The sequence below is a fragment of the Molossus molossus genome, unplaced genomic scaffold (assembly GCF_014108415.1).
Source record: "Molossus molossus isolate mMolMol1 unplaced genomic scaffold, mMolMol1.p scaffold_m16_p_1, whole genome shotgun sequence".
Taxonomy (NCBI): domain Eukaryota; kingdom Metazoa; phylum Chordata; class Mammalia; order Chiroptera; family Molossidae; genus Molossus; species Molossus molossus.
This window is the reverse complement of record NW_023425344.1, coordinates 4,391,713-4,406,018: the sequence shown is the minus strand read 5'-3', so window position 1 is coordinate 4,406,018 and position 14,306 is coordinate 4,391,713. Positions and strand designations below refer to the sequence as shown.

General features: G+C 54.9%; 1 protein-coding gene across 1 annotated transcript in view; it reads right to left on the bottom strand.

The window, feature by feature from the left end:
• The window catches only part of EVC2 (EvC ciliary complex subunit 2), an 85,520-nt gene that overhangs the window by 13,890 nt on the left and 57,324 nt on the right, over positions 1–14,306 (bottom strand). The window contains exons 13-15 of the mRNA XM_036281223.1: positions 9,742–9,946; positions 7,624–7,746; positions 1,593–1,820 (exon numbers count right to left, since the gene is read on the bottom strand). Coding sequence (XP_036137116.1) covers positions 1,593–1,820; positions 7,624–7,746; positions 9,742–9,946 — 556 coding nt within the window. The remainder of the gene's footprint in view (positions 1–1,592; positions 1,821–7,623; positions 7,747–9,741; positions 9,947–14,306) is intronic.

Sequence of the window (14,306 nt, the reverse complement as noted above, 5' to 3'; positions counted from 1 at the left end):
ATCGACTGGGATGGTCCATGAGCACGACCCCGTGGGTGCAGCCAGAGCAGAAAGCATTTCTGGTTCCTGTGACTCACTAACCGAGTGGACTTCACAGAGAAACGGACCTGCCTCCTGCCCAGAGCGAACCCCTTTACCCGAGCACGCTTCGCGGTGTGGCTCAGCAGGGGACAAAGTGCGCGACCCTCTGCATCATCGCAAAGCAGCATAAAATCGCAACGGATGAGTAAGCACACTCAATGAGCATCTGAGGACGCACAGTTAAGTAAAGAGTTATTGCCCTGGCCGGTTTGGCTCAGCGGTTAGAGCGTCCGCCTGCGATCCGGAGAGACCCGGGTTCGGTTCCTGCTAAAGGGCACGTACCTCGGTTGCAGTTTGTCCCCGGCCCTGGTTGGTCGTGCGGGTGGCAACCACTCGATGTGTCCCTTTCGCATCGATGTTTCCCTCTCTCTCTCTTCCTCTCTCTCCTTCCCACTCTGTCTGTACAAAAAATGGAAAAATGTCCTCGGATGAGGATTAAAAAAAAATAATAATAAAAAAAATAAAGAGTTATTGCTGCTTCAGTGAGAGCAGGTCCATCCACACGCTGGGCACTCAATACACGAGTCCCCTGTTCCTCACTATAAACAGTTATTGTAAAAACAGATAATGCGCCCTGGCCAGTTTGGCTCAGCGGTTAGAGCGTCGGCCTGCAGATCGGAGAGGCCCGGGTTCGGCTCTGCCAAGGGCATGTGCCTCGGTTGTGGTTTGTCCCTGGCCCTGGTTGGGGTCGTGTGGGTGGCAGCCACTCGTGTGTCTCTCTCACTTCGATGTTTCTCCCCACTCCCGCTCTATCTGAAGATAAATGCAAAAATGTCCTCGGGTGAGGATGAAAAAAAATAGATAATGCACAAAATTCTAAAATCTACTCATCAAGGACCTAAAATGAGTCTCCCAAACAGTTGCTTCTATAGCTGGTTTGATGAGCACGCCACACATCTTTCTGGGAAAAGGCAGCATGTAGGAATAATGGTAATACTGAGAATCATAGCCCGGCCGTGCGGCTCGGTGGGCTGAGCGTCGTCCCAGGGACTGCGAGGTCCCGGCTAGATTCCTGGTCAGGGCACGTGCCTGGGCAGTGGGCTCCATCTCCAGCGGGGTGTGCAGAAGGCAGCCGATCGAAGTTCTCTTCACATCCATGTTTCTCTCTCTCTCTCTCTCTCTCAAAAATCAATAAAAACATACTTTAAAAAATTAGCACCCTAAAAGTCAGCGATAACCTGACGTTTCACCGCATCTCACGTGCCACGCACCGAAAGCCGCATGCGATGTCGCGCAGCCTCGCGGCCGAAACAGCACTGCTGCTGGCGGAAGACGCGCCCTTGCAGAGACCCGAGAAACCTCACAATGAAACGTCTGCGTTTCCAGAGGCAAACAAGTAGAGTAGCCTTGGGCTGGAGGGACCATGTGCTCCCAGGTAAGTTACCTGCGGACCCCTCAGCAGACCCTCACCCCGGGGCTCAGACAGGCCCACTGGACTGCGGAGAGCCCCAGGTGGCACCGGAAAGGGCCGTGAATGGCCGCGCCGCCCCACCCCCCAGGCCCACACTCACGGGGCCGTGTGACTCCAGGATCTGGGCGCAGGCTGACTTGCTCAGGGTCTCGGACACGCTCAGCTCCTCCAGGAGCAGGTCCTGGATGCTCAGCAGGGCAGTGTACGCCCACAGCGTCTGGGCCATCCTGGCCGCCTTCTGGAACTGCAGGGAGACCAGGGACTCCGCGACGCGGCCCTCCTGGGCCTCCAGCTGCTGCGCTCTCTCCCTCAGCAGCTCACCTCGGACCTGGCAGGGACAGCCAGACACACGGGGAGTCAGGGGGGAGCGAGGGCAGCAGCCTGTCAGATCTCGGTCTTGAGCTGAGGACTCGGAGCAAGGTCTCCGCTATTTACAAAGCGGCGGCCCTGGAGTCTGCAGTTTCAGACCAGAGCGGCACCTCTGATCACAGACTCCACAGGCCTTTGGGCTCCGGCTGTTCACTCCACACTGATCACTCCTGAAGGGCACTCAGACCCATCTGGCACTAGATCCTTCATGGCTCCCCATGGTGGAGGGTGAGGCTCAGACTTCCTAGCACAGGCTCCGAGGCCCTCCCCACCCTGACCCCGGCTAAGGTATGCCTAGAGCCAACTGGCACACTGGACCCGGCTAAGGGGCACCTGGACCAGTCTGCACCCGCACCTGGGACTTCCACCCTCCCCGACCGCTCCACGCTGTGTCCACTGTGCAAGCCCTTCACTGTGATTGAAATGTCCCCGCATCCTCGCCCTCCTGAAAGTCTCCTGTCTGTCCTCTGGGTCTCTGGTCCCAGTTAGTCCCTCTGAAACATCCTCACTCTGCACATAACTGTCACTCTTCTCTGTGACTCCCACGTTCCACGCCCTTCACCCAGGGGTACACTCACCACACCGTTCACCGCAACAGGACACGAGCTCCCCTGGAGGACCCAGCACCCAAAGGGCTCAGTAAATTCTAGACGAGTGAATCCATTCCCTCCACCCATTTACTCAGCTGAGTAGTTCACTCCAGCATCTGGGTATTTCTCTGTACTACCACTAGCTCTTAAGATTTTCCTAGAAAATCTGCTACAGTGAACAATGTAGTCTACCACTCCCCAGACTTCCCCTACTGAGCCCACAAAGGCAGGTCCCTGTAAAGGTGCACCCCCTCCCCTGCAAGGGGAGCTGAAATGCAAAGTAGCACAAACATAACGTCTCATTGAAGTCTTCTGCTTTTACCTATAAAATATGCAGAACTTTATTCCCAACAGCCCAAAGCAGAAGCAACCCAAGTGTCCATCAGACAAATGGATACAAAATGTGACCTACCCATACAATGGATTATTGTGTAGCCTTAAAAAGAAAATTCTGCACCTGCTACAACGTGGATGACATTATGCCAAGTGAAATAAGCCAGTCACAAAAGGTCAAATACTGTGATCCCACTTATATGAGGTCCCTCGAGGTGTCCAATTCATAGAGACAGAAAGCAGAAGGTGGGTGCCAGGGGCTGGGGGAAGGGGATGGGGAATTGCTGTTTAAGGAGACAGTTTTAGTTTGGGACAATGACAAGTCCTGGAGATGATGGTGGTGATGGCGGCACAATAACGTGAATGTATTCAATGCCACACAACTGGACACTGAAAAATGGTCAAAACGGTCAATTTCTTGTTATGTATATTATAGTATAGTTACTATTTCCAGTACTCATTTCTCTGTGCCATTCCAACTATTACAGAAATCCGTTCTGCCCCAAGGACCTCCTTCAACATAGCTTGCAGTGTGTCTGCTGGTAGAGAAACAGTCAGCATTTGTATGTTGAAAAGTCACCTTCATGCTTGAAAAACATTTTGTGTCTATGCAGAACTCTGGGGGAGTTTCTCCCCCAGGACATTACACACATGGATCCACTGTCTTCTCACTGACATTGTTTGCAATGAGACGTCTGCAGTCACCCTGCTCTGTGCTACTTCCCCTCCTCTGGACGCTTAAGATTTCTCTTTATCACTTGTTTGCACCGATTAGATTATGATGTACCTTAACATAATTTTTTACATGTTTCTTATGTCTGGGATTTTCTGAGTCTCTTGCATCAACTTTGGAAATTTTCCAGCCATTACTTCTTCTCCTAGTTTTCTTTCCTCCTCTTTCTCCCCTCCTCAGCAAATCCACCTGTATTCTGGGTGACTTGAAGTTGTTCCAAACACCCTGGAAGAAGCCACCGACCATGCTCAGAGCACTGCCCCTGGCCCTTCGCCAGCTACATACTGAGAAATGCAGGTACCGCATCAAACTGAGAATAACAAGCTCCGCAAAGGACCCAGACTGAAGGTTCGCACAGAAGCGGCAGCTCTCAAATGTGGTCTGATGCCCCCATTCCCTGAACAGGCCCCCCCGGGAACCCACCCTTTGCTTGTGCTGGGGGCCCACAGGCACGGGCAGTGATCACATGATGTTAACTCTCAGAGTCGCCCCTCGGAGACCTGACGACTCTCCAACCTGCAGCAGATTCCCTCTCCCTCCCCCCAGTCACCCTCACACCATCTTCTTCGTGTCCTTATCGGCACTGACCACGGTCTGTGACTTTAAGTGCTCTCTGTCCATCCCTGACCTAGAACGTGTGCCCTGTGGAGCAGGGACCCGAGTCCATCACACGGCGCCTGGGGCACTGCTGCCTCCTGAAACACTAGGGGAATGAATGAACAGCGTGTCCCGACAGAAAGGGAGTTGAGAATTCCGGTCAGGATGGCGGGTATGTAAACGCAGTATCCGTCCTCCCACAACCACATCAAAGTTACAACTAAACTACAGAACAACCATCATTCAGAATCGCCTGACATCACGCTGAGTGGAAGTCCTACAACTATGGAATTAAAGCAGCAGCCACATGGAGACTGGTAGGAGGGGTGGAGGGGCCAGGCTGGTCCCACACCCACGTGTGGAGGATAAAAATCAGGAGGACACCTCGGCTGGGAAGGTCCTCCCTGAGGACTGAGGGGTCCCCATCCCACACCAGGTGCCCCACTCAGGGTTCTAGTGCCAGGAAGAGAATCCCCATCACTTCTGGCTGTAAAACCAGTGGGAACTGAGGCTCAGGGAGGCTGAGGCGGCTGGAGCCCCAGGCAGCTCCTCTTAAGGGCTTGCACATGGACTTATCAGACTCACTCCCTCTAAGCTTGGAGGGGAGGTAGCTCGAGGGGCACCGGAGACATACAGGGAAGAACTGAGCTGTTTGGCATTGGAGCAAGGGCTGGAGAGGGGGTTTTCTCGGGGACAAACGTGCTGTCAGAGGCCTTTGTTCCTTTGGTGAGCCCTTCCCCTTATCTGGGACTCCAGCAACCTGGCTCACACTGTTGGCCCCGCCCTGGTGATTCCCTGAGGCCCCGCCCCACCCAACTTCCAGGCCCACCCAAGCTGTTGCCAGTTGCTTAACCATAGGATTGGCCTGTCTTGGATCCTGCTTCAGGTTTTCCTAAATTCTTTCAAACAAGCAGCATCTGGTCTCAGCTAGCCCCATACCTCTCATTAAGTAATACATAGAAACAAACACAGGGAGAAAGCCAAAATGAGGAGACAAAGAAACAGGTCCCAAATGAAAGAACAGAACAAAACCCCAGAAAAAGAACTAAGCAAAATGGAGATAAGCAACCTAACAGATGCTGAGTTCAAAATACTGCTTATCAGGATGCTCAATGAACTTAGTGAGAACCTCAGTGAACTTAGTGAGGGCATCAAGAGCATAAAACAGGACCAGTCAGAAATGAAGGATGCACAGTCAGAAATGAAGGAGGCATTAACTGAAATAAAGGATAATTTACACAGATTCAATAGTACAGTAGGTAAAGCCAAGAAGCAAATCAATGATTTGAAATATAAGGAAGCAAAAAACACCCAATCAGAACAGCAAAAAGAAAAAGAATCCAAAAAAATGAGGATAGTGTAAGGAGCCTCTGGGACAACTTCAAGCATGCCAACATTCGCATCTTGGGGGTGCCAGAAGGAGAAGAGAGAGAACAAGAAATCGAAAACCTATTTGAAATAATAATGACAGAAAAATTCCCTAACTTGGTGAAGGAAACACATACAAGTCCAGGAAGCACAGAGAGTCCCAAACAAGATGAACCCCAAGAGGCCCACACCAAGACACATCAACATCAAAATGCAAAAGCTTCAGGACAAAGAGAGAATCTTAAAAGCAGCAAGAGAAAAGCAGTTAGTTATCTACAAGGGAGTTCCCATAAGACTGTCAGCTGATTTCTCAAAAGAAACTTTGCAGGCCAGAAGGGAGTGGCAAGAAATATCCAGAGTGATGAAAAGCAAGAACCTACAACCAAGATTACTCTATCCTGCAAAGCTGTCATTTAGAATTGATGGCCATATAGTTTCCCAGACAAAAAACGTTAAAGGAGTTCATCACCACCAAACCGTTAACTATGTGAAATGTTGAAGGGTCTTTTTGAAGAAAAAGATAAAATATATGAACAAACAAAATGGCAATGAATACATATCTATTGGCAACTGAATCTACAAACAAAATGAACAGGCAGAACAGAAACATTCTCATAGATACAGAGAACATTTTGTTGGTTGCCAGATGGGAGGGGGGTTGGGGGAATGGGTGAAAAAGGTGAAGGGATTAAGAAGTACAAATTGGTTATTAGACTGACAAACCTCAAAGGGAAGGGGGTTGGGGGGTGGGAAGAAATAAACCAAAGAACTTATATGCATAACCAATGGACACAGACAACAGTGTGGGGAAGGCAGGAGGGGGGTGGGAGTGGGGAAGAAGGGGTCAATGGGGAAAAATGAGGAACATCTGTAATAAATTCAACAATAAAGATTTAAAAAAAAAAAAAGAAAGTGAGTTGAGCCCTGGCTGGTTGCTCAGTGGTTAGAGCATTGGCTCGCAGACCAGAGAGTCCTGGGTTCAGTTCCCGTTAAGGGCACATACCTCATTTGCAGTTTGTCCCCGGCCCTGATTGGGGCCATGTGGGTGGCAACCAGTCGATGTGTCTCTCTCTCTCTTCCTCCCTCTCTCCTTCTCGCTCTATCTGAAGACAAATGCAAAAATGTCCTCGGGTGAGGATAATAAAGAGGGGAGCTGAGATGGGGGAACATGTGGGAAGAATAGGTGTTCCAATAAGGCTTCTTGAAAGAGGGGACCCCTGAGGACCGAGGCCACAGCTGAGGACGGGGTTCATCTACCAGGTGAAGTAAGGCGGCAGGAACTCCAGGAGGAGGGAACATGGGTGGATAAGCACCAGCAGTCGCGCGTGCCTCCTGCAGGAGCGTGAAGCATGGCCAGGAAGTGATGGGAAACAGGCTGGAGGAGGAGGCTTGCTGCCGTGGGAGCGCAGAGGAGGGCGTGCAGGATTAAAGGGAGCAGAAGTAAAGCAACCAGGTGCAAGGCCAGGCACAGGGCCAGGCACAGGGCCAGGTGCAGGCGCAGGACCAGGAGTAGGCCCAGGTGCAGGCCCAAGCACAGGACCAGGTGCAGGGCCAGGGCCAGGGCCAGGCACAGGGCCAGTACAGGTGCAGGCCCAGGCACAGGGCCAGGTGCAGGGCCAGGCACAGGGCCAGGGCCAGGGCCAGGGCCAGGCAGAGGGCCAGGGCCAGGGCCAGGCACAGGGCCAGTACAGGTGCAGGCCCAAGCACAGGGCCAGGTGCAGGGCCAGGCACAGGACCAGGTGCAGGGCCAGGGCCAGGCACAGGGCCAGTACAGGTGCAGGCCCAAGCACAAGGCCAGGTGCAGGGCCAGATGCAAGGTCAGGTGCAGGGCCAGGTGCAGGCCCAGGGCCAGGTGCAAAGTCAGGTACAGAGCCAGGTGCAGAGCCAGGCGCAAAGGTGGTGGCAACCACAGCAGAAGGAGGAGGCCAGCGACCTCCAGGCCCACAAGTGGAGGAAGGGGTTCCAGACAGAAGGAGCTGGTGCGAAGGCGTGAGGGGAGGGGTGGGTCCTCCTGTGCAGTACAGAACCACGGGTTTGGTGGAGATGGGCAGCCGCCGTCCCAGGGGCTCCGGGTACCCTGCAGACAGGCAGCCATGCGCCCTGCCAGGTGCAACAGGAAACGGGGGAGGGGAGGCTCTGACCTTCTCAACCAGGTCTTCAGGGGCTGGCTCGTCAAAGAGCTGGATTTTATCCTCGATGCACTTCCTCAGGAGGTCGATCTTGCTTTTACTCTTGGTGCGCGGCTTTCTCGCCCTGGACTGTTGCTGGAGAGGGAGAGAGGAAACACGCGTGATCGTGACCGCCAGCGTGTTCCCGTGGCCCGGTTTCCCGAAGCCAGCAACGCTGTGAAAGTCGGGACACAGTGACAGTGACGGGCTATTCTGAGTGAGTGGACAGGGACGTCCGCACAGGGAGCGGCTGCTGAGCACCGCAGTACGCATCATTTCAAGGCGGCACTGTGCGCACAGCTAAACCCGGACCCTCCTAGAACAGCAGTGGCACCGCCTGCACACACATCTGCTTCTGCACAGATGTCAGGGGGCGACATGGCAGCTGAGACCCACGGGACTGGACAGGAGTGTGAAAACCTGACGGAGGAACAAGCTTGGGGCTGGAATAGACAAAGACGAGGTCATGGGTGCTCCACACATTGTTATTCAATTAAGGAACGTGCGGAGCAGATGCGACCACCTGAGCCTCAGTTTGCACACCTGTAAAATGGGTACCGCCTCACTGGATTACTGCAAGAACACTGCGCTACGTAACAAACACAGAAACAGAAAGTGACACAATACAGCGTACCACAGTGGACCACAGCACAACCTAACACAATGGCGTGACATAACACAACAGAATATAACATGAGGTAACAACAGGACATGGCAACACGGAACGGCACACCTGTGCCGCTCAGGACAGCACAGGGCAGGGCACCCCCCAGTGGGCGCTGGTCTCCCTTCCCGCTCGCCCACCTGCCCTGTCCCGTGACCTCCCCTGCCTTCCCCAGCATGGACCCAGGCCCGCCCACCAGACTGTGCCCTGGGTTCCCAAACAATCACGGAGGCTGCCACAGCATGGTGGCCCGCCCCGGCCAGCCAGAGGAAGAAAGCACATATTTGGTAATTCACTGCGTTCAAAACACCCACATTTGACAGAGGCGGAGGCTGAGGTCAGAAAAGCAGACTCGGTGGCCTGAAGTCACATCAGGGGAGACCTGGGAGCTAGATCTCGGGTTTCCTGGCTGCTGAGCTCAGTTCTTGAAATACCCAGGCTGGCTCAGCTACTTCTGCGAGTTAACTATGGTTCTCATTTCCTAATCTAACAGGGTTAATACCAAAAGAAAAAAAAAACAATTGTGGGTCCAGGACTCTTAGGAACAGAGCCAGGCTGGTGGGCAAGTCCTTAAAGCCAGGGGCTGGGGGCGCAGTGGGGGAGGGGGGCAACAATCCTGAGCATCTCTTCCCAACCTCACGCACCGTGATGTCAAGTTGGCAGACTGAAACTGGCCTTAGGAGTATTTACACCAGGGGAATGAGCAAATGTTACAAATCAGGACTTCCCTCCCCCCATGTCCCTGAACCTCCAGTGAGAGTCAGTTTACCAGGTGTCTGAGATCTTGGTAGAACTTACATCCTGGCAGAGCGCCACAGAAAAGCTTGAAGAAAGAGGGTGAAAATCTGCCCTGTGCACCATTTAGAGATGGCGAGGTCCTTAGGAACTCATCGATTAATGAACAAAATGCACTGCACAGCCACCATGCGACAGGCACTGTCTGGGTTCTAGGTTCATGGCCGCTGGTGGACGGTGCAAGGGCCCTGGCGAGGGCATCTGGGCTGGGCATCGTGTGTCCACCACAGACCTTAAGCTTGGGACAAGCCTGGGCTTCCAGGAAGAGCTGAAGCCACCAAGGCTGGAGAGGAGAAGACGGGGTGAGCGACGAGATGAGCCTAGGGTGGGCGGTGGGGCCGGACCCTATAGCACCAGCAGGGGAAGCCCCACCCCTGCAATCAAGAGGCCACCAGCCCCGGCCGGTGGCTCAGTTGGTTGGATGATTGTCCATATACCCAAAAGGTTGCAGGTTCGATTCCTGGTCAGGGCACATACTTAGTTGCAGATTTGATCCCTGGTTGGGGAAGGTACAGGAGATAACCGATTGATGTTTCTCTCTCACATCAATATTTCTCTTAAAAATATCAATAAACATGTCCTCAGGTGAGGATTCAAAGGGAAAAAGGCGGCCAGCGGGATGTCCGTCCTACCTGCAGCTCGGGCACGGCCAGGGCCTGGTCCAGCTTCAGGAACTCTGCTTCCCGCCAGGCAGTGCGGAGCTGCTGCAGCAGGACGCGGGCCCGGACCCGGGGGAGGGCCAGGCTCCTGTCCATCTGCGCAAAGCAGCCGTGCGCGTCCTGCCTCGTCCTGAGCAGCTCCTCTTCGGACAGAGAGAAGGCCGAGGAGCAGAGCCTCCTGGTAAGGCAGGGACAAGGGTGGCTGAGCAGTACCCCGTGTCCACGTGCCGCACCTCCCCCCCGCCCGCCCGGATGGCGCCGGGAGGCCCCCCGCCCGGCTTGTCGGTGATGCCGCAGCGAAGGGAGTAAGAAGTACACATCGTCAGTTACAGGAACAGTCACGGGGACGTACAGTACAGCTTGGGGGACACGGTCCACACTGTTCTCATCAGTACATGTGGTGTCAGATGAAGACTCACGAGGCTTCTTGGGGTGGTCACTTCAAAAGGGATATAAATGTCTAATCACTATATTGTACACCTGAAACTAATACGGTATTTAATATTGGACATGAACTATAATTGAAAAATAAATTTAAAGAGTAAATAAATAGCCCTGGCTGGTTTTGCTCAGTGGTTAGAGCATCAGCCTGTAGACCAAAGAGTTGCGGGTTCGATTCCGGTCAAGGGCACGTACCTTGTTTGCGGTTCGGTCCCTGGCCCTGGTCGGGGTCATGTGGGAGGCAGCCAGTCGATGTGTCTCTCTCACGCTGATGTTTCTCTCTCTCTCTCTCTCTGCCTCCCTCCCTCCCCGTCTATCTGAAGATAAATGGAAAAGTAGCCTCGGGTGAGGATGTAAAAACAAGCAAATAAATAAATAAAGTTTTTTTTTAATGAAGAGAAAAGAACAGAAATGTGTTCTCATCCATGGGAAATGGTGGGGGTCATGCTGGGGGTGGGGGAGCTGAAGATTCAAAGAGCGAGTCGTTAGATAAATTCCCGTCTGGAAAAGGCCCCTCCTCCGCTTCATCGCGTCCTCTCTGGGGGTTATTCCCGAGCACCTAGTGTCGGCCGCACCGGACACGACATCACACCGCAGCGGGGGCCTCCGAGCGGGGTGCCCGAGGCTGCGGGGTGTCCGTGAAAGGGCGGCAGGCCTTCTAGCTGTCACGACCTTGACGAGAACCTGCTCTCACTTTAGAAACAGACATGAGACCAAGGACCCCTCGGACCCTGGCCGCTGACCACTTCAGCGGGGTGCAGGGCCCAGCGGAGAGGGGCCCGACTCTGCGCAGGCGGGTCCGGGAAGGGGCCTGGCCCTGGGTCTTAAAGGATGGTCATCATTTAGGTCACGGTGATTCTCAACCTGTGGGTCGCGACTCCTTTGGGGGTCGAATGACCCTTTCACAGGGGTCGCCTAAGACACAACAGTAGCAAAATTATAGTTACAAAGTAACAAAAATAACTTTGTGGGTGGGGGTCCCCACAACATGAGGAGCTGTATGAAGGGGGCGCGGCGTCAGGAAGGTTGGAAACCAATCCCGTGCTGGAAAGCACGCTGAGGGACGGACTGTTAGGGGTTGACTGATGTTCCCCCAAAAAGGTACATGATGGCGTCGTAACCCCGACTGCCTGTGAATGTGACCTTATCTGAACACAGTATCTTTACAGCTGCACCTAAGCAGCCCGTCCTCCTGGAGCTGAGCGGCCCCTGGTCCCACAGGACGGGGGTCCTTAGAAGACAGACACGCAGAGGGAGACAGCCACGTGGCGGCAGAGGCAGGATTGGGGTGCTGCGCCCGCAAGCCTGCAGCGCTAAGGTCGCAGCCACAGCGGAGGCTGAGAGGGGCGGGGAAGGAGCCCCCCGGAGCCTTCGGAGGGTCGCGGCTCCGCGACACCTCGACTAGACCCCGGCCTCCGCACCGCGAGGATGCCTTTCTGGAGCTGCAGGCCCCCCGTTTGTTTCCTTACGGCACGCCAGGAACAGACACGCACCCACATGTCACTAACCTGTCTGAGACTCAGTCCTCGGTTTGCAGAGGGGACTGAGAAAGGTCGCCCCTCCCCCACAGGCAAGGCCACTGCCCACGTTCCCGGGGGCCGGCCACGCACTCAGTCCCCGCCTCTCGGGACCCAGTTCTCGCTAAGGAGACAGAAAGGGGTGTCTGCTGGGGCCTGGGGGTGGGAATTCCCTCCCTGACCCGAGCGAGCGCGACGGAGGGAGAGAGAGACCCTTTCTCTCCTTTTCTGCTTTGGGGGAAGCGTGTTCATGTCTTCACTCAACGAACCTTCTCTGTGGACAGACGGGTCCCTTGGTTACTCTGACGATGTCCAATCAGCTCAGCTGCCTAGCACACGTTTTGTGGGAGCTTTCAAAGGCAGAAATACCTGTGGGATACGACTGTGGGAGGCCGGGCCCCCCACACCCAAACGTCAATGTGGGGGTGCAGGCCCGTGGCTCAGCTGGACCTGTCTCTCGTGGGGACAGTGAGACCAAGAAGGGCGAAGAGGCCCCGGCCGGGAAGGGTCCGAAGGCCCCGAGCCACACATCGCTGACGCCCCTCCGGGGTTTCTCACTCCGCGGGGCCACGAGTTTTCTGCAGGCCCCCAGGAGACCACGGTGGCCCCGTCAAACCTTCCCTCTGCTGCCCGCTGCCCCGTATGCCGGCTCCAGAGAATTCGGTGAAATTAGCGAGTCATTATTCTTGCCCATCTTCGAACCCATCGCCCCTGGTGGTCCTGTCCCCTCTGTGACGTAGGCGCCAAGATAATAAAGAACTAAGGACACAGGGCCTCTGACCTGAAGGGCTGAAAAATCCAGGCAGGAACGCGGGAATAGGTCCCTTTCCTTGGCAAAAATATGTGTCCTTCCTAAATCCTACTCCATCCGACCGGGGAGCAGCTCCGTCCTGATGGGAAGCGGGAAGCTTATAGAAACGAGTCTCGGAAGCGCGGTGCGAAGCCATTTTCTACAGAATGCCTCCGAAATAAAGGCCGTGTCCTTCCAGAACCATAAATAAGCGAAGGATGTGGGCAGACACGCCGTGTGCGTCGCCAGGTGGCCCCCCTAACCCTCAGGAAAACCACGAAGCGTTTTCTGAGAGCAGCGTGGACGTCCTGTTCTTCCCCTGGACGACTCCGTCCGTGGCCGCTTTAGAAGTAACCCGGCAAAATGCGCCCACACGAAGTTGAAGGAAATGACCGTCTGGTGGCAGGGATGTCAGGTCAGACGCTTCGCAAGGTCAAAGCAGGTGGGGCTGCGGGAAGAGGCTTCGGCGGAGTGCAGGCTGAGCTGAACGGTTACCGCCAAGCACAACTTGTGGGAGCAGAAAACGGATACGAGCAAGTGGACCGGGTTTTCACGGGCTGGGAGACGACAGCATCTTGTTTGTCCAAGAAGGACAGACATTAACAAAGGCTGGGAAAGAGCCAAGGCCAGAACCCCACAAGTGAGGCGAGAAAGAGCCACAAGTCACTTCATCTGAACCAGGCGACATCGGTCTCTGCAAAGGCCCGGGGACCTGTTCCCCTGGCGGGAGGCCAGGCCTGGAACAGCACGGCGTGGGAGGAGGCAGTCACCGCTGAGGCCAGGAACATCCTGTCCCATGGGAGGCCCCGGCCACCAAGCAAGGAGAGCACTACAGGGTGACGCTCTGCTGCGTGACCCCGCAGAGGGCCCAGGAAGTGCGCAGGCCCGGGGCAGAGGCGAGGACACCGGGAAGAGCCAACAGCGAGGGAGGGAGACGGACTCACTCCCTTCCTTGTCACCCACCCCGACCTGCACCATCGCCTCCGCAAGCCCAAGTCGGTGGAAACGTTTCTAAGAAAAATGGCCACAGATTCAGAATGTAAACTGTGACCGAGGTTCACGTAGACTGTGTGGTGTCTGTACCAAGAGAAAGTGGGGTGCCCTGGGTTTGTTCTTGGCTTAGATGGGCTTTTCTAGGTTGGTGGGTGGGTGTGTTGGAAAGAAAACAACTTCAAGGAATCCTGGTCGGTAGGACCGCTGGTTAGAAGGACAAGAGGCTTGCCCGGCGGTGTGGCTCAGTGGCTGAGCGTCGACCCTGCACCGAGAGGTGGCCAGTTCGATTCCTGGTCAGGGCACATGCCCAGGTTGTGGGCCAAATCCCCAGTGGGGGATGTGCAGGAGGCGGCCAATCAATATTCTCTCTCACTCTCTCCCTTCTTCTCTCTCTAAAACCAATAAATAAAAAATATTAAACAAACAAACAAAAAGGCAAAGAGGCTCCTCTCCCCCCGTCAAACCAGGAGACCAGGCGAAGTGCCAGCGTGTCCATCCGCAGTGGGTTCTGCTCAGGAAATTATTCACACAAAGCGGTCACACCCTCCCGTGGGAGCCGGGCCACCTCACCCTCTTGTCACTACAACACCTGCCTCGCTCGGCCCTGCTTGTTCACCACGTCCCCGAGCAGCCCTGGTGGCTCGCGGTGTCCTTCTCCCCTGGGCTGTCACGAATGTGGCCTAGAAACTGCCGTCCACCCCGTCTGCCCAGGGTCAGATGTCGGTGTTCAGCCCCCTACCCCCAGGGGCGTCTCCCTGGCTGGGACAGGAGGCAGTGGACACACGCAGGGTGACTCA